Source organism: Watersipora subatra, chromosome 11 (genome assembly GCF_963576615.1).
Source record: "Watersipora subatra chromosome 11, tzWatSuba1.1, whole genome shotgun sequence".
Taxonomy (NCBI): domain Eukaryota; kingdom Metazoa; phylum Bryozoa; class Gymnolaemata; order Cheilostomatida; family Watersiporidae; genus Watersipora; species Watersipora subatra.
The window spans coordinates 33493027-33514530 of NC_088718.1; the positions used below are offsets into that span (position 1 = coordinate 33493027).

The 21504-nt window shown below is 33.0% G+C and overlaps 1 protein-coding gene across 1 annotated transcript in view; it reads left to right on the plus strand.

The window, feature by feature from the left end:
- Positions 1-13622, plus strand: part of LOC137407987 (putative acyl-CoA synthetase YngI) — a 75380-nt gene extending 61758 nt beyond the window's left edge. The window contains exons 7-14 of the mRNA XM_068094377.1: positions 529-694; positions 3195-3308; positions 4140-4288; positions 5036-5183; positions 7039-7094; positions 8107-8170; positions 9897-9968; positions 13068-13622. Coding sequence (XP_067950478.1) covers positions 529-694; positions 3195-3308; positions 4140-4288; positions 5036-5183; positions 7039-7094; positions 8107-8170; positions 9897-9968; positions 13068-13178 — 880 coding nt within the window. The 3' untranslated portion in view covers positions 13179-13622. The remainder of the gene's footprint in view (positions 1-528; positions 695-3194; positions 3309-4139; positions 4289-5035; positions 5184-7038; positions 7095-8106; positions 8171-9896; positions 9969-13067) is intronic.
- Positions 13623-21504: the final 7882 nt, after the last annotated feature.

Consider the following 21504-nt stretch of genomic DNA (forward strand, 5'->3'; position numbering starts at 1 on the left):
AACAGCACTAATGAAATAATTGATAACTGTATTTGGGTAATAGATTTTGTTACTCAAAGTAGTTCCTTGTATAACTTGGTCTGATATATCGTCGGGTATAAAAAACCATTTAGCAAAAATGCTGAGGTAAACGGCATTAATGTCATTATACCTGAAGAAGAATTCAAAATATAGCCGACATTAGCAACGCTTCACCCGTAAAAGAAGTAATTTATCTTCTCAAGATTCTGATGTGCTAGTCGAAAAATACAGCGCCACCTCTATTTAAACATCACCCTAATGAAATGCCATTATAAGAGAAATGTTGCAAAATAGAGCGCTATGGCGTTCAAATAGAGGTTTTACGGTATGTTGAGTTATTTTTGTTATTATAAACTCTTCAGGTATGGCAACTTGCCAACTAGCAGAGCTTCATGCTAGGAAGTAGATTGACAAGTAAGAAAGTTGAAAGAAGCAATGTGGCACAAGTTGTGTGGGAAGATTCCACAGCTAAAAAATGATAAAAACAGTATTTTTATTCTGTTGCAGAGTTCAGTACTTGATAATTCCTGGCTCAGTCAGCACCATGATCAGAAACTGCATTCTAAATCACAAAGTTGACTTTCCACCAATAAAGCTTTTCCTAAATGGAGCACAGATTGTCTCTAGAGGCTTCAAAGAAAACTTGAAGGAATGCTTTCAAGGAATGGCCTTCGTAAGAAAAGAAATATGTTTCTTTCCACACTGTTTGCTCCTCATCGCCTAAGCTTTTTCATTTGCTTAATACACTATCATTGCAGTTGAGCCAAACTTTGAAAAACCATTGAAATGGAGACTTTTTGTAAAATACCAAGGCTAAAATGCCATGATGTTTTTTTAGGCTAGTAACCAAGAGTTATTGATGTATTATTAAAAGGTTTTGTTTCTGTGACTGGTAGTGCAGAAAATTTGACATATCATCCACGCAGAAAAGATGGTTTATCTTGGTGTCACTTTTAAGCTGCCATCATATGTAATCACCTCCAGCATATTGCTTAAATGGTTTACACATATGCCGAAACGCATTGCTGATAAGGAGTCACCTTGATAGATGTCACCCCTGATTTTTAAATTCACCAGCTTTTTTCTACTGGCCAGTAATTTTGTCTTCTAGTGGGTCGTTGACATTGTTTGATGAGCTTTGTCATAGATGTGTCACCTGTCATAGATGTGTCACTTGTCATAGATGCGTCACCTGTCATAGATATGTTGAAATAACCATTTCAAGCTAGTTATTTATAGCAATCAGCCTTTTTCAGAGCGTAGAGTGCTGTTGGTAGTAGGCCTGACCACTTATCTATTGTATATGTACATTTTTTTACATGTTACTTATTTGCTGTTATTTAGCTATTTATTATGTTGTTGGCTATATATTTATTAATATATTCAATTATTTATATAGAGTACTTGTTAGTATACTCATTTATTTACATATTTATCAATATGATTATTAATATTTTTAGTTATATGTTTATTAAAAAATTCACTTAGTTAATTTAATTAATTTAGTTACATGTTGAATAATATATTATTTTATTTATTAATGCATTTATTTATTAATATATTTACCTTTTTTGGGTATTTAGTAATGCCTGTATTTATTTATATGTCTGTTAATATATTCATTTATTTATAGGTTTATCGATGTATATATACATGCAAAAGTATCTATTTATTTATTTCCATTTATAAATTTGGTAGTTTATATATACTCACTTATATGTATATTCATACACATAATTACGTTAATGTGAATGTACATAAATTCTGAAATTTGAATGTTTAATAAGAGCCTTAGTTTCCTTTAATATTTTTTATATTATTCCACAATCAAACAAGAGAGAATCGATTGGTTGGGAGATTTATGATAAATGCACATGTGTACACAAATCCCAAAAATTATTCATCAATAGTGAGACGAACCCTTGTACCAAAATTTCATCAACAAATTTAACCATCATTTTGTAGAGTCGTCAAAGTATAATAACGATACAAAACACATACATTTTGTACAAATCTATTTAAATATGTTACCAAGTTTTTGTAAACCGTCGGCATTACCTTAAAACTTACCCATCTGATCGGATTATACACAAATACACAGATTTATTTGGACGAAAATCGTTATTAAAACTTGCTAAGCCTCACTTTCATCAAAGTTAAGACCCAAAATTGAAACGCCGAGAGACAGGGAATAGAACGATTAAGTCATGCGTATTTCACGAAAAAAAAACGTGCACATTTCACCAGTCTATTGCATTGTCGAATTGCCAAAGGTCTCTGTAATTAACATAGAAGTACTGAAATTGTTTCATTTTTGCCGATTTCAAAGTATCTAACATTTTAGAGGCATTTGAGTACTTTGGTATTCCAACTGATGTCCAACGCAGTGTAAGTAAAGGAAATGACGATGATATTTTTTTTAATGATTCTTATGAGATTACAATATTTAATTATAAGTTTAGATATTCTTCTTGATACTTATTGATATTGTTAGCTATGAGGTTTTGAAATGTAAACAAAATTGTGCATTGGTTTTCTATTGTTACTGTATTACCATTACTAAATTTAGATATTATTTTTAATACTTCTTGATACTGTTAGCTATGACGTTTTGAAATGTAAACAAAATTGTGCATTGGTTTTATATTATTACTATATTAATAATATTGGTTATTCTAATAATATCAGTGCATTTTACTTCTAATATTGGCCAATATTGCATTTCTCCTATTGCAGGGGAAAGATAAAAACATATAATCTTTTCCTTTCATTATTGTTGTTTGTTGTATATAATAACACCCACACCCAGTACCCTACAGCTACCATTGCAGTTATTCTATTGCCTTGCAGTGCCATTTGACTGCTAATATTGCATTTCTTAACCATCAGTACCCTTTTTTTCTAATATCACTTTGGTCGTGGGCTGTATGACGGTGGAATTTCTAGTATATTTATAATATATTTTTTATTATTATACTTTTTACAGCATAAATGAACTACAAACAGCTTGAAAACATTTATGGAAAAATAATAAAGTTTGCTAAATTGGAAAAACTGCAAATTTTGGATATTAATTTTTAAAAACTTGCCTGAATAATTAAAAACACTTTTAAAATGTGTTTATTAGGAAAAGATTGTGTCCGCTCATTTTTAATTTTTCCATACTTTTTTAGACTGCTTATGGAATGTCTGAGACATTCCTGATTGCTAGAACATCACTATATGACACAAAAGAAAGTGAAGAAGCCCGTATGCAAGCCAGACTTGTGGTAAAGCCCAACACACAGGTTTGTAACATGCAACACTGACAGTGAAGTTCAACGCTGATATGTATGAACTATTTAGCAGAAAAAAGCAACTCCTGATTTGATGCCAAGTTTTGATTTTAGTTTACAATATTTTTTGTAATCCACATAAATTTTGTATCAGCAGTTTTAAATAATGCTCAATGCAATATTTATATTGTCAGGTTAAAAGGTGAGGGCCTATGTCGCGTTGAATAACCAATTTTTTTGTGGCAAGCTAGAAGCCTCACTGAGATACCAGCTCTCTTAAATGTTTACTCTGTTATATACCAAATCTTTAACACCATCAAAGTTTGCATAGTTTTTAGACCACAAATGGGGATATAAACTGTTGCACTATTAAATTCTCTGAAGCCCTACAAGGAAGGGTCTGGGTTTTTTTCAAAATACCTATGAACATATTTTTGGCACAATTATTTAAATAGTGCACTCAACTACCTCGAAACATATACGTGACGAAAGGAAGTATGTTGACCTATGTAGCAAACTTTGTCAATCATAATCCATGCCAGTAGTTAAATCTTTGTTATAGCTGTTCAAAGTTTTTACTTTTTAAATATCTTTAATATATCCAAAAGTTATCTGAAAAGCGTAGTAATTAAATGTTATGTATATTACATAAATAGTAGCAAACACTACATACCAAAAAACTTTTCAAACTTTTAATACAAAATTACATTTAAATTTTTGGTTGTTTTGCCTTCAAGACTGTCAACCTTTTCACTTGTATAGGCATACTGATAATTTAGCATTATCTGTACAAACATGCAGCAGCCTTAGGAAATCAATCTAAGTTCTGTTGTGCTTCTTTAGTTAAGGATTGTTGACACAAATGGTGAGGTGGTAGACATTGGTGAAGATGGCATGGTGCAAGTGAAAACCTACAGTCAATTGAAAGAATACAGGAAACAAGAGCAATTGACAAAAGATCTCTTCACTGAAGATGGATTTCTTAAAACAGGGTACGAATGCATTGTTAGAAGCTGTTTTCACTTTGATTATTAGCTGTGTTTGCAAAAAAAGGAAATTGCATAATTCCTGCTATCTTTCTATTTATAAAACAGACATCATTTGTGTAATCATCTTTTCTACTATAAAAATCTGTCAGTCTGTCCACCTGAGATAAAAATTAGAAGATAAGATAAAGGATTGCTCCGCATGGGACTCGAGCTCAAGATGTTCAGCTCTGTAGTCAGTTGCTCTAAAGTCTGAATTCATTTGAACTCCATCACCACCTATAACATATCTATTTATATTAGTAATTTACACATTGTCATTGTGTGCGTGCATGTGTGCGTATGTGCTCACCTAAGCTACAAACGCTTATGCTCCGTGCCTTCAGTCAGGTTGCTAGTATTAAGTGGTTTCAAACTTCCATCTGGTTTCGGAGAACTAGCTTCTTAAATCCTAAACACTCATCTGACTAGCAACTCAAGAATGTAGCCTTAAATGCATAAAGGGCACTTGCCCTTTATGAATCTGATCCTTAATTGCTATTGTGAAGCAGTTGGCACATTGTGTTGAAAATCTACACACGATCATATTCAAACAAAATAAATTCGAGATTTACTGCTAGTTTATGTTAGATAGAGGGAAGATTGCAAATGCCATCAGTTCAATTAAATGCTAGTACCCATATTGTTTGTAATGTTATAATAATCATTATTCTTATTAAAACACTATTGTGAAGGCACACAATCTGTATGTAGAGATATGGGAATGATGTATGAAGATGGAACATTCATCATCAAAGGTAGAACAGCAGATGCTATTAGATTCAAAGTCCTGGGAGATGTTATATATCCTGGACCTATAGAAGAGGCCATGTCACAACACCCTGCTATTGATGACATATCGGTAAGTTTATGTCACCAAACAATGCTCACATGTATATTATATTATTATATATCAGCGTAGCTAGATCTCTGATGCTAAAGATACTAGAATGATAATATAATGAGATAAACAACTTGCTATCTCACAAAGTTACGCTAGCTTTTTTTATTTGAAACATACTTTTAGTTACTGAGAAAAAAAATACTGGTACTACTAGAAGAATCTTCTAGTAGACTAAACTAACTAGACAGACTTCTGCTGACTCTACTTTTAGGTTCCATGCTTTGATTAGCCTTGCTATTGCCCACAGAGACATCATCATCTTCCCTGGAGCGACATTTTTTTTCTATTTTTCCTGTTCTTTTATACTGTAAGAAACACTCTTCATATTATTTTTTGTAGTTATATTATAGATAAAAATAAACAAACAAACTATCTTTAAGCATTGAAACTATCATAAAAAACAATTAGTTTAATGAAAACTGTTAACAATTATTCAACTAGCCGGTTTTAGATAATTCATAAAGCATTTAGCAGAACCCGCTTATAAAATACAAAAATGAATCATATCTATGAACGTAGCAATTTAATACAGCTTTGTCGATCACTTCTGCTGTTTGAAGGTGTAAAAGTCATGTACATGTATTTTATTAAAGCTACATTGGACAAAAGCAAACAAATCTTTTTATTGACAACTGATAATTTGTCCAAATATATGTTCATAACATGTTTAGTTAACTAGTTACAAGACAGCTTCATGAATAACTCTATGTAAAAGAGTCACTTTGGTAACCCATACAGCTCTCATTTGCTTGGAGTAATACAAACTGGGTTATTTCTGGACATTGAAAAGACTGGTTTTTCAAAATTGATTAGTGTACTGCAAAATAAGAGCACCGATTCTTTCAGAATGACTTATAAACACTAGCGAGCCGAATGAAAAACTGGTGCAAAACTCGTGTGCACACATTGTGTGCATTGGCTGTCAGGCGAACCATCTATTAGTCAAAGCTGTCAAAGCATCTATTCCTCAAACAAACATGGCGGCATCGAACAATTGTTTAGGCTCTGATGTTTTCTGTATGATCGATTACTGTAAAAATGAAGTTCGAGGAGGCGTGAGTTGTCTGCATGCAGAAGTTAACTTGTACTATCTAGAGGTCAGAAAGTAAGGTCATTTCACAGAACCCATCGTAAGCATAAACAGGCTGTCTTTTATCAACCTCTGCTGTTATTAGCTTCTTAACTGTTTTAACACATTGAACTATAGGACTGAGATAATTTGGGGAGTTATTTTCCAATAAGATCCTACCCCATAAGATTGTGAAGTTTTGGCCACGTTTGAATGTTTTGGTGATGTGTTGCATTTTTAGTATAATTCCAAATTTTAACGTCTATTTAGTTACTAACTCTCGAGGTATTGCCAAAATATTGAGTGCATTTCACCGGAATGAGAAAAGAAAAATGGATGCTGATAGGACACTAGTTTCTGATAACACATTGATTGAAGTTTTTGGTGCTGAACGCTCGTAATTGGACAAAGCTAGAAAGCCTCTTTTTCTTAGCGACAAGTTTGACACTAAAACTAATTGTTTTTCTATTCATAACAAAAATACACACTCTATTAGACTCAGTGTACTGCAGTCCTTATGTTTCTTCCGTTACTTCTAAAATATCACTTTGTTCAAAGAGCGTAAAAGAGCTACTTCCTATATTTGATTTTTTCCATTGAGTTGAAAACCTACCAGAGTTTTGAAAAATGGAAATGTAATCCCGTTGACATCAAACCAATTACAATACTCTAATGTAGAGACTATTAGCTGCAAGGAGTAAAAAATTTTGCATTTGTTCATAATGTTCCCAAGTCTATTTTTAGGTGATAGCTGGGTCAACCAATGACTACTATGGTGATGAATTGACTTACTGTATCAAGTAAGTTTTATGTTTATGCTTACATCAAATTTTGACAGTGTAATTCACTTCTATGATGTGAGGAAAGCTATGAAATTGGGAACTTAATATTCTGTAGAGTGGAATTTTTGCAGCAAATTTAAATTTTATGTCTATAAAGTACAAAACAGCAAATTCTTATGTTTTTTTGCTTGACTGCAAGTTCTATGTCAATGGAGCTTGCATCAATAAGCTCTGCATTTATGGATTTTGTAAGCATTTATTAGAATATATGTTTAGCAACTAGTAGACTTTTGTTGAAAATCAAGTCTATCGGGTGGTAATAAGAACAGAAAAACACCTTCTTTTGACAACCTTTTAACTCATAGGTGAGACAGTTTTCAAAAACTCAGGAAATGAAACCTAATCTGCTGAAATGGCTTTAGTAACTAAATCGATAATTTTCCCTCAAGTACAATGATACTCTTTCTTAACTTATATTGCTAATGATAGCAATAATTATGATAATATGACCTGTAAATTTGATAGTTTGATTTCCATAAAAAACGAAAATTCACTAGTGCAAGCTACAATGCAAGTCATTGTTCACATAAATATAATTTAAACGCATAATGTTTTTACAATTTCAATTAGCCAGTTAAATGTGGGAAAGATTTAAGCTGCAGCAGTTTTTATAGTCTTAAGAATTGAAAATGTTATTGAAAATAACTGTAGTAATTCAATGCTTTTTACACTAGTTTTACATGCAAAAAATGTGATTTTATAATTAAAAAATATGTATAATTACTTTAAAATAGTTTCAGACGGATGAAATTATTTCAACTTCGCAAAAAGAAACGTCTTGAGTCATCAGTCAAAATTTTTTTGCCTGATGTCATTCGACAAAGTAACATAATGGTGAAGTGATATATTAAGGAAATGACATAGCAGCAAGATTTGTTTGTATTCCTCTACTAGAGTTGTATAATAATTTCAGTTTAGCGTCTGTATTATATTGCAACAGTTCATGTTGTAAGAGGCTTAACTGTTTTAGGCTAAAACCAGATGTGGTGAGACCAACAGAAGAAGAATTAATAGCGTACGGCACAACCCATCAGGTAAAAATTAGGTTGAGATTTGATTTTTTTCTATTGTAAATTTACAGATGAGCTTGAGTTAAATTTAAAACTTATTTTACTGATCATGTTTATAGATACAGCTGTAAGTAAAGCGGAATATTGCCTTGTTGCACTAGTTTCTCATAGCATTCTTCATGCTCATTGGATAATTTATTTGTCACATCAAAGTTTATAGTAGAACAGTGGAAGGACTTGCACTAGCATCACAACATAGTGAAACCTTTTTGAAACTCTATATTTTGTGGCATTTGGCTTCACTTTTACACGTGACAGCAATATACTTTTGCTTTAATCCATTTAATCAGCTGCTATAGCTGCAAAATAAAAAAGTTTGACTTTTAAAAGCTGGACAGAACAATCCCTCGGTTTCACTTTCGCCTGCTTTGAACTGATATTAATTGTGAATAGAAACAGTTAAAAGTGACCTATTGGTTACTGTGATGGCATACAAAAGTGCTTTTACTTTACATGTTTTATTAATAATGGTGGCCCCACCAATAGTTGGTTTTAATTTTAAATGTATCTTTAACTAGTAGCATTACACAAGGTTCTATGTTATCTTTTAAAGTCATAAATAAAAACAACATTTATTATCTACTAGATACTACTGATAAGAAACCAATTTACTCATGTTTTTAGTTAATTACACGCATGGTATGAGGATTATTTTTTAATTCTATAATCATTAAAGTATTTTGAAGTAGGCAGGATCCTTATATCCCAATTTCTCCACTGATATCAATTTCCTACTTCTCAGTTGGTCTGATAGTAGGACTCCTCTTACTACATTTTATCCATCATCATCCTCTGCCGGCTTCTTGATCTTTTTCCTTCCATTCTTTCTTCCATCACGTTCTTCATCAAACTGTCATCTCACATATGTGTTCCAATAGCCCCCTGTTTCTTTTCATCATGATAGTATCCACAAGGTTCATTTATGTGTCTCAAATTCCAAATAGAACCCCGTTTCTCAACTGCATATTGGTAATATTTTAACATAACATAAAACTATGATTAAGTATTAGCTACTGCAAAAATATCAAAACATTTGCAAAAATAATAACTATCAACATGTATAATAATAATCCCACTATGTCATTGTGCGTGTGTGCGGGGTGTGTGAATGGTGTGTGCATGTGGGTGTGTGTGGTGTGTGTGGGGTGTTTGGTGTGTGGTTTGTGGTGTGTGGTGTGTGGTGTGCGGTGTGCGTGTGGTGTGTGTGTGGTATGCGTGTGGTATGTGTGAGGTGTGAATGTAGTATGCACGTGGTGTGTGTATGTGTGTCTGGTGATCAGCGTTAATGTTATGCATTTCTACATTTTTGGTTGACTTCATTCAAACATCACATGCATATGCTTCATCCCTTTCACTAGGTATCTACATGTATATATACTTGGTTTCTATAACTCTGTATGGTTCTAGAGAACCAGCCACTTTACATCTACCTGCTGACTATCTGATTAAGAATGATAAAAATCCTAGGCATCACTGAAACTACTGTTGGTAGCAGTTAAATTAGTGGTGATTTCTTTTATTCCTTTTACGTCAGAGAGTAGTTGAGATGATACATGAAACTTAAATTTCTGAATCCTAACAGTAAACCTGAAGCACATCTTACGATGGAGCTAGAAGCAGCGACAAACTATACAGCCAGCAACAAACAACACTATTAATACATATGTGCAAAATTTTCTGATTAATATAGTTGGATGAAACTCAGAGACCCTGCAGACTGATGTTTATGGAAGAACTTTACTACACTGACAATTCTCGAAAGGTAAATAGTTTGTTATAGCTTTGGACTTCATTTTCTAGCTTTAGGCTTTTTTGTAGCTTTGGGCTTTTTTGTTGCTTTATGCTTCATGTTACAGTTTTAGACCTCAATTTCATAGCTTTAGATCTCATAGATTTTACATTATGGCTCTAGACGCCATGTTATACCTTTGGATTTCGTGCTACAGATTTTGACTTCATATTATAACTTTGGGCTTCATGTTATACCTTTAGGCCACTGTATGTTTTTTCATACAAAAGGACAGTTGTTCATACTAGCGTTGACATAATACAATAAAAATAATTGTGGCTCAAGAACATTTGCTTTGCTAAAATTTATGTAAAACAACAAATGCGGACTAAAGGTTCATCATTCAAATTGGAGGGTAAATTTAACATCTAACATTCAAATTTTAATATATTTATAGTTGAAAAAAATTTATTTGAAAAATTTAAGAAGGAGAGTAACTATATGTACTTATTCACTTTGATCATAGTAAAAATTTGAAAAAGATTTCTATTTGAAAGGAAATTATTGCCCATAAAGTAATATAATAGAGTAATAGAATGATATATAAAAACAACAGTCAGCATGTTCAACTATTTACCTAACAAGTTAAGTAAATTGAGTAGTCTTTCTTAAATATTGTCAGATTACAAAAATAGGAAGTTACTCTATTCCAACATTTGCTTGATTTACTGAAACCAGTACTGTACTGTCCTATTAGGAGACTCCGAAATCATCCGGAGCACTTTTCTTCTGTCAAAATCTCGGCAATTGCGAAATCGGCATAGCATACATGGTGGAAGTCATTACGTGACACTCTAAAATTCACAGGCCCGTATTTCCTGAGGTGGCTGGGCAGCTGAGTAGCCCCAACCTTTTAGTGATCTTTGGCGGCTAATTAGTAAGAATTTCAGTCTGAGCTCATTCACTTGGAATTTCCAACAACTAATTACCTAGCGCTTACCTTGCGCTCTAGCAACCAGTGATGAAGTGGAAGGCTCACTAATCTAGGATTGGTTTTGCCTGCCACCAATGCAGTAGGCGAGAGATACTTTTCTGAATTGAAGCGAATCCAAAGATTGATGAGGAACACCATAATAAATAACCATCTAATGTTACATATATAAAGATGTTGAAATAGATACAGAATCAGTTGTAAAAGATTTCTGCCATTGACACCTTGACAGAAGAAGAGCTTTTTAAAAGACAAGTGTCAAGCTACAACAATCAATCTTCTATGTACACATGTACATGTATGTTTGTGTTTGCAGGCCAAGTTTGTTGCTCATTGTATTCCTAGGTGGCCATAATTTAAACACAGTAAGTTTTAAGCAGGCCAAGTAATCTATTTGTGGTTTTTTTCTGGTGTATGTAATATATTATTTAAACTTATTCGTGTAACTGAAACAGGTGCTCTTAAATTTAAATTTTAAAAGACAAGTGTCAAGCTATAACAATTAATCTTCTATGTACACATGTACATGTATGTATATTTATGAATGTAAATGTAAATATACATATACCATATATGGTTACAGCTCAAAACCATGTAATTCTGTAGCTCCTTGGCAGCTCCTTCTGTAGCTCCTGTAACTCACCTTGGCAGGACCTGAATATCCACCTTAAAGGTTGACTTGCAACAAAATTCACATTACCATTATTTGATATGAAAAGATTCACCATGTCTTACTCTGTTGTGTTGTAGGTGCGAAATATGTAGAAATGTGGTTACAAGCTCTTAAAAGCTCAAAAACGAACAGTTATTTGCAGCCAAACGAGACCGCCGTAGTTTGGATTCTCTTTGCAAAACGGCTCAAATGTGACGTACATGTAGTTGTGGTAGATGGTTTCTGTTTACATGTTCATGCAACCTTATTCGTCAAAATATTTTCACAAATATACTTCACGCATTCAATAAAACCATGTCTATTGTGCTTATGAGTCTGTTTTATCATCATTGTAATGCTGTCAATTTTAGCAGTGATATCTTATAACTTACCGTCAAAATTCGTTTAATTTTTCAGCCTTAGCTTGAAAGAGTAAATATCATTGTCTGATAATCATGACGAGCCTGCTGGTCACTTGTGATAATCGAAAAGTGCTGCAGAAATTATTTGCAAAGTATTGGGTCACATGATCAGATTACGACTTGCCGATTAGACTAAACCGAAACAAAACTGTAAAGTAGCGAGCATCTATATTTGATACGGGGTCTTCGGTAAAACCCAAAGTGTTTGTCATAAACTAGTGCTACGATAAGTTTTATATTGAGCTGTTTATTAGCCTTTCCATTCACGTGATAACATCACGTGACAAAACAATAACCAAATTTCATGACAACGTCAGAGAAATAAAGATATTCTAATCTACGGCGGCTTTTCGTTTTTGAACTTTTAAGAGCTTTTAATCACTTTTCCACATATTTGGAACCTACAACACAAGAGAGTAAGACATGGTGAATCTTTTGATACCAAATAACTGTAATGTGAATTTTGTCGCATGTCAACCTTTAAATATTACAAGATACACTTTAAAATGCTCTAATTTTGCTCTTAATTCTCAAAATTTTCTCGGGGGAGGGCCCCCGAACCCCCCTTCTCTGGGCGGGCACTTCAGCTCCCCTCCCAGACCCTCTCCGCATGGCCGAGTCAGTTTTAAGCAACTACTAATTGACAGTTTCCTGACCACTTTTTCTTTGGACCATACAGCCCTGACTGAAACTATCTTATGTGAACATTGTATCAAAATATTCCTATAAGAATACATTATAACTTGTTAAATGTGTTCTAGACCAAAAAACCGTAATCAAATGATTAAATTTAGCATTGAAATGTGTTTGGTGAAACTATGAACATGCTCAATATAAAAGCGAGCATGATATTCAGAAACCAATTAATGAAGCAGCGGTTAACATAGTGCCACATAAACTAAAGTATAGACTCAACAATGTGTAAGTTTGGCAGTAGATTGATAGAAATCCACAATGCAGCTCCATTTAACTTAAACTACACTGTAGATAAGATTTAGAACCTTACAACTAGAACTATGCTCATTTCTCTGTATGCATGACAAAACAACTCTAACATATTTACTTAGGTAAGCAAGAAGAAGCTAAGAGAAGCAGTGCATCAAATGATCGCAAAGGACTCGACAGTTGGGCTCTGTGATTGGTACAGAAAGTACATAACAGACCTGACCTCACAGTAAACGTACAGAACTTATTTATGTTGTTTTACAGTTAATTTTACTTCTATTATTTATAACAATCTTTGCCGATTTTTAGGTAAGGCCTTTTAGGAAATACTTTCAATTTATCTAAAGTTTTCTTTTGATATCCTGTTTCCTGAAAGGCTATTTTGTGAAATCTTTTGATACTACTTGTAAAACCTTGCAAAGGTTAGATCAAAGAATTCATGTCAATAAATTATGTTGCCCTATTTCATGATATTAACTAATTTAATATACTTTACAGTTGATTTCTATTTTTTATTTTATTATGATGCACAATTCAATAATAATCTATATACTTTGAAACACTAGCATGATGAAGTTTTGCTAAAAATAGATCTATTCACTATAAAATAGCTATAGATAAGCACCAGTCCTATGCAATTAGTGTCTCAAAGACTTCTGGAGTAGTGTTTGCCATAACAATACCTTGCATATCTAAAGCTGTGCGCAACAAGTTAATAAGCCACAAAACACATTCATACCATCTTATAATTTTTTCAACATGTCAGATCACAGTGACTGCTGCCACAACGTTATGTCGTCAGCTACACGTAACAAGATTTGGGTAATCATAATTTTTTTCTACTTTTTCAGTTTTGATAATTTATAATTATAATTAGTTAAAATTTATAACATAATAAATATTAATATAATATAATATTTATAACATAATTATAATATAATATATTATAAATTATAATCAGTTATAATTTTTATTAGATGTTTATCATCTATGACTAGACTTCAATTTTATTTCGCATAATGTTAATGTTACTTTTGATTTAAAAAAAAGAAATACTCTTTCATTTTTATTATGCCAAGGTTAAATGTAACAAATTATTACTAAATATATCTTTTATTTTTAGCAACAGTATATGTTTGTGTCAATAGTAGTTTCAGTTCCAAATGATTTTGACCAAAATTTCTTTTAATGCTTTTAATAGGCTACTGCAAATATACATATGGTGATGACCAAATCATGTTGTATATTATTTCAATTAGTATGCTGGCAGTTCAGTACACCATGAGAGATCATCAAGTGTAGTATGTACACAATTATTCTTTGATGTTCAAAGATGGTTGTGTGGTAAGATGGTGGCTCATTAGCTTGGGAATGCAACTATCCGGGTTCGAGACGTGAGCAGTGTAATTGCTTTTGATAACGTTCTTAGCTTGGCTTCAGACAGATGGACAGGCATGACTCTTATTATAGTAAATATTCTTCAGGTTATGACCTTTTTTCCAAGTTTGAACATATCGAATTCTAATTGTAGAATTTGAGATAAAGTAAAGGCTGGTTATGAGAAAAGTGTTGTGCTGTCAGTGCATAACAAAATGAAAACTATTTGGTGTAACCTTGTAAGAATATAGTGCATGCATTATTAAATATTTTTATCTGTTTTTTAAATAGAAAATAAATGTCTTATTAGTCAAGGGAGGTAGTTCAAAGATGGCTAAACATCCTTTGAAAAGTCATTTTTATATTTCACTGTTTAAAATCCGCCAATTACAGTGCTAATATACAGGGAAGTAGTCGAGGACAGGCACTAGGTGGTTTCATGAGTTAATAATATAGCTCCTTAATAATTATTTATAACCAGTAACTCCTAAATTATTAAGGAGTTAATAATTATTACCTCATTAATAATAGTAGGATTTAACACCACCTCTATTTAAAGGCCACCCACATTTGACCACCATTTTGACAATCTTTGATTTTTATGAACTCATAATATCAATTGAACAGTAGAAAAGTGTTAGAAATCTTATTAATAATTAATTGTTTACATCAATAACAATCAATTCTCTCATTGTCCAGCTCCAAAGCTTTTTGCTGCGTTTCATTAAAACTTTGAAAGTAACACCGAAGAAATGATTAATAACTGTCTCAGGCTAATAGTCTCAGAATAATCAAATGCAACAATCAGAATGCAGCTATCCTAGCAAATGATGCAAATATTTTTGTTTTGAAAATGCAATCATTTTCTTCTGCATTTCATATAAGTGTGGTTCGTTTCTGTTCCTTGTTCATGAATGTATATTGGTATCATTTGATAGATTAACATTACATAATTTATAAACTTGCAGATTAATAACATATTATTTGATAGCATCATTTACAAATGATGCAATCAACTCCTCTTCTATTGCACCTGAAAAGCTAGTTTTGGCTGCAACTTGTAGCAATCATATCGATGAGTGCAATGAACTTTTATGCAACATTGCTAAATATAGATATAAAATATATGACTTCAAATTTAGAATAAAATAGGAGTTGAAAGTTCCAACAAATTGCAATGCCGGACACACTCTCTAATATTATTGTAGGTTAATTGCAAGCAATAGTTATCAACTGGTAAAAATACTTCTCGGTTTCTCATTGCATATTTATTTAAAGATCTTTGAAAAGTTGAAGGTAAGTTAGCAGACTTATTGCATCCAAAAGGTTTAATATCGCTTCTCTTAAAAAAGAGAATGAAATATAGGCACCATTCGCTTTGCCCTCTAAAGAGCTATATTTATCTTTGCAAAGTTCTGACCAAAAACCTGACAGATGTATGATGTTGCCAAAAAATTTGAAATGACTTCGCCGTGGCATGAGCACAAATATATAGCCAGATTTTTGCTATGAGATATTTTTTCATTGTTGTTAAATTCATCAGATATTTTCTGCATTATTTGTAGTGCAATACTTTCTGACATATGCAATGATTGACAAGTTTTCTCTGAGTTTTGGGCTTAAAAATCTCTGTTTATCTTGTAAGTTTTTGTAATCAAAGAACTAAAGACTTTTATTTAGATGATAAGAGTACAGGTTAAGCTTTTTATGATGCAAATATTGTGCACTTGAAGTTGATTTGAGAGATGAGAAGACCCAACAAACAACAAACACAAGAGTCGCCATAATTTTTCACACCATTGTATTGAAGTAAGTTAAATTTAGCTATAAAGTGAACTGTGTGTACATGAAGAGAAACGCGTAATATTTCATATCTTTAAAGTTTTGATAGTCTGAAAGAACCTTAGGCTGTCATAAGCCCTTGATCTTCTACCTTATGTGTAAAATTGCACCAAGAAGTTTTCTTTGTTGGTCCAAGATTAAAGAGTTTATTGCTAAAGTTTTCTTTCATCTTCATAAATATGTTTTCATAATGCTGCAGCATGGATGTTTATATTTGTAGCACTAATACTTTTCATTCCTTTCCAAGAGAGAAGGATAACTAGTTTCATCTCATAGATGTAAAAATGGTCCTCTTCTTTCAGTTGCGGCCCCCGCCTCAAACCTTTCCAAATTTACTACGCCCATATATACATATATATTTCTTAAAGTTTGTGTATTTGTGTATTTGTCATTGTGTTTGCTCAATCACAATCAATATTGCGCACAATATTTATTGTAACTAAATAAAGTTGTACATCATGTTGATTAAAATCTAATGAAAAGCTTTGTTTTTAAAAATTTGATTTCAATACAGTCATACTTGTACTACATATAAGACCCTATACATTGTTATATACGTTCTTTTTGTCCTAGACTTAGATAACAAAAAAAGGCTAATTAATTAATTCTTGTGCGCCTCAGTACAAATTGACACACAGACCGGTACTGGTCTACGGTTTGGTGGTAGAGACCACTGCTTTAGATGATTTCAACGGTGATGTAAGGTTTTTGTAGTATTGATGTGTGTATAAATTTATATATCTATTTTGCTTCATGTATTGTGCAATATGCAACGGATAGATAGTTTTTCTTTTTATGTGATGGACTATAACTTTATCAACTGATAAAGCTATAGTTCATAATAGTTATGATATTGACTTATAATGGCTAGTCTAGTATAATTTATGGCAATAAAAGTTTAGCACAATAAATTACTTAATGATATCAAAGTCTGCATTTGGTTGAAAGGAGATGAACTAGTTGCTAGTTAAATCAATAACAGAATGTTTAATCTAAATTTTACAGGAAGGTACCAGTTGTACTACAATCTATATGATGACAGCAATAATACATATTCTAAATACAAACTAATTATTGAGAACAACATTTAAAACAAACCAGTAAAAGATGACAACATTTGCTAACAGAAACCTTTAAGCGTCGAGCTGCCAATTCTCATTTTATACATTTGTGAATATTACTCATTTCCTTTTCATAATCAGGTATACTATTTATAATTGCTAATGCTCTGGCAGTCTAGCGTACTTTGAAAGACCGGCAAGTATCCTGTGGAAAATTACCAACAAATGGTGTTTTTTCGAACCTAAATGTATATTATTTCTGCTCACTTTTTCTGTGATAAAGCACTGAGAATAAATAATTATTTGTTCATTTATTTTGAAGGGCCAGAAGGCGGTCAATTGGTGCAGGTATTAAACTGACCGGCTAATAAGCTAAATGTCCCGAGCTCAACCTGGTGCAAATCAACCCTTTATCTTAACCTCTAACCCTGGTTTCGGACAGACAGACAGACCGGCATCTCTCTTATTGTAGTAAAGATACAAATAACTCCAGTTTTGTGAATCGATAAATTATAAACATCATGCTAAATTTTTCGTTTTCACATATATAATAGCCACGGTGCAGATTGTTTCTTGCAATGCTGCTATGTCTGTACATATGCTCTACTAATAAATGTAAGTCTACACAAATGATCTACTAATAAAGGTAAGTCTACACGCATACTCTGCTAGTAAAGGTAAGACTCCACATATGCTCTACTAATAAAGGTAAGACTATACATATGCTCTACTAATAAAGGTAAGTCTACACAAATGATCTACTAATAAAGGTAAGTCTACACACATTCTCTGCTAGTAAAGGTGAGACTCCACATATGCTCTACTAATAAAGGTAAGACTCCACATATGCTCTACTAATAAAGGTAAGACTATACATATGCTCTACTAATAAAGGTAAGTCTACACAAATGATCTACTAATAAAGGTAAGTCTACACACATTCTCTGCTAGTAAAGGTGAGACTCCACATATGCTCTACTAATAAAGGTAAGACTCCACATATGCTCTACTAATAAAGGTAAGTCTACACACATACTCTGCTAGTAAAGGTAAGACTCCACATATGCTCTACTAATAAAGGTAAGACTCCACATATGCTCTACTAATAAAGGTAAGTCTACAAAAGCCCTCTATTAATTAAGTTATTTGGTCATTATTGACTTGATGATTTTAACTGGCTGTTATGAAGAGTCTTTCTATAAAGTTAATTTCTATGGAGGTTTTTCTCCATAAAATTAATTTCTGTAAAACTACTTTCCATAGAGTTTATTTGCATGAAGTTGCTCCTCATAGAGTTACTTTAGCTCACAGAACGTTGTAGTTAAAAATTCATTTTCTAGCATCTCTAGTAAGAATGATCTACTCTCATCTATTCATATAGGTAAACAAGATGAGGCTATGAAAGGCGGTTTATGAGATAATTGCAAAGGACTCGAAAACTGGACTCTGGCATTGGTTCAAGGACTTCATGGTTGTCCTTGGAGAGCACTAGTTCTTTATCTCGCTAAAGACTGTAAGTGTAAAAGATAGTTGCATAACTAATTTGTATCATAAAGAATAGACATTGACAGCTGATTACAAGAGCTGCTTACAATGTTCCTTAATTTACATGTATATTTTGCTTACATTTTGATCTTTAAATCTTTTTTTGTGTTGACATTTTTACAAACCAGATTAAAATCATGTTTTATCATTCACCTTTACTGCTACCCTGAATCATAGGCCAATAGCAATAGATCTATTACCATATACATTTTAGCATATATTGTATCCCAAAGACAATATCAAAAATAATAAACCTGCTATCATAAATCTACAACTAGTATTAGATACACACCGGTAACAATTGATATAAATTATATATATATATATATATATATATATATAAATCAATAAAACAGACTATAACTTCAGATAAAACACTTTAATACTATTAGTTTCATGCTTGGTAAGAACAATTTTCAGCAATCTGAAGATTGCTCTTATCAAGCATAAAACTAATAGTAATAAAGTGTTTTATCCGAAGTTATAGTCTGTTTTATTGATTTTAACTTGCTCTGATTTTATCATTGAGCACTCTGCTCGGATCTTACGCTTTTACTTATGTATATATCTATATATATATATATACCTATATAAAAAAAATTGTTTCCTTACCCCGGTTAACCCATATGGGTGGTAGTTTCTGCTTTAACTCGGGTCTCCTACCAAAGACCTGGGAGTTTGAGCACTCGCCTCAAGATCTTAGCTGTTCCAAATAGCGCACTTTTCTGCAACTTACCTGAGTTGATTGCTGTTGGTATTTGGGCAAGCCACATTTTATGCGCCGGTGTTATTGCGCCCAGTGCCCCAATGACTACTGGGATTACGGTTGTTCTTACATCCCAGCATTTTTCAATCTCTTCTCCAAGAGGGAAATATTTCTCTACCTTTTCTTTTTCTTTGCTGGCTATATTGTAGTCATTGGGTACTGCAATATCTATTATAGTAGCTCTCTTGTTCTCCTTGCCCATCTCCACTATATCTGGTTGGTTTGCCAAGACATGCTTGTCAGTCCGGATGTAGAAGTCCCAGAGGATCTTAGCGCAGTCAATTTCATTGACCTTACCAGGAGCTTCTCATCAGTGTTGCAGTTTATTAAGGCCATACTCGTCACCTAGACTTCTATACACAACACCTGCGACATGATTATGCCGCTGAGTGTATGTGTTTCCTACTAGCTGCTTGCATCTACTGATGATGTGTTGGATGGTCTCAGGTGCATCTTTGCACAGTCTGCATCAAGGATCGTCTCTAGTGTGATAGATTTTTGTTTGGAGTTGCCTTGTTGGGAGCACGTGCTCCTGGGCTGCCATGATTAACGACTCTGTATTGGCCGTTAGGTTTCCTTTGTTCAGCCACATATATGTCTGGTGGGGATCGCCAACTTTAGATATTTGTCGGTGGTAAGCACCATGAAGAGGTTTTGTGTGCTAGTCAATTTCCTCATCATCAGGGCAAAGGTCCATTGTAAGAGCAGCTAATTGAAATTCAGCTAGCAACTTTTCTTAAGTGGCCATGGAGGCTGCATAGGCTTTGATGCATTGCTCTTCCGCTTTCACTGTCTGCTGTACACTTTTGAGTCCCCTACCGCCATCTTTCCTATCGAGATGCAAACTAGTAGTATCAGATTTTGAGTGGAGTGCTCTATGTATGGTCAGCAGTTTACGAGTTGCTATATCAGTTTCCTTGATGGCTTCTTCTGTCCACTTTATTATGCCTGCTGGATATCTTATTACTGGCAGTGCAAAGGTATTTATTGCCATGGGTTGGTTCTTGGCATTGAGCTGGTTCCGTAGGACCTCCCAAAAGCGTTTCTTGTATTAATGTTTCTATATATATATGTATATATATATATATATAATATATATATATATATATATATATATCTTTGTGCAAAGCTCATCACTTTTGTGATTTGAGCACTCTGGTGTCAGCACATTGACTTTCTTAAAGTCTGTGAAGCAACTTAGTTGTTTCATGGCAGGAAGCCAACTCTCATTGGTAATGGGATTTGTGTCCCTTGCCTAAGCTCTGAGCTGCACTGATGAGGCTTTAATAGCCGAAACAGTACTGTCTGTAGCATGAGTATATGCTCCCTTACTTCGGTTTGGCTGAGCACTCTGTGAGAGGTGCGGCACTATTCGCCTTTGTGCAAAGCTCATCACTTTTGTGATTTGAGCACTCTGGTGTCAGCACATTGACTTTCTTAAAGTCTGTGAAGCAATTCAGTTGTTTCATGGCAGGAAGTCAACTCTCATTGGTAATGGGATTTGTGTCCCTTGCCTAAGCTCTGAGCTGCACTTATGAGGCTTTAATAGCCGAAACAGTACTGTCTGTAGCATGAGTATATCTATATCTATATATATATATATATATATATATATATATATATATATATATATATATATATATATATATATATATATATATATATATATATATATATATATATATATATATATATATTTAGATGTAGAAATGAGTTATTGTCTCTTATTTAGACTGGCCTTATCTGGTTGCATAATTATATAATATTTTTCTAACAAACATAGTCTGCATATTTCTGAGGTGTTGTCATGTTGCTTTTCTGCACATGCCTAAACCCTCTAAGCAGTATGACTCAATATGGCTACCAGTTTATGAGTGGCACCAAGATAAACTACCTCTTCTACATGGATGACATCAAGCTGTATGCTAACAAAGAAAGAAACATTGATTCACTAATACACCTCAATCA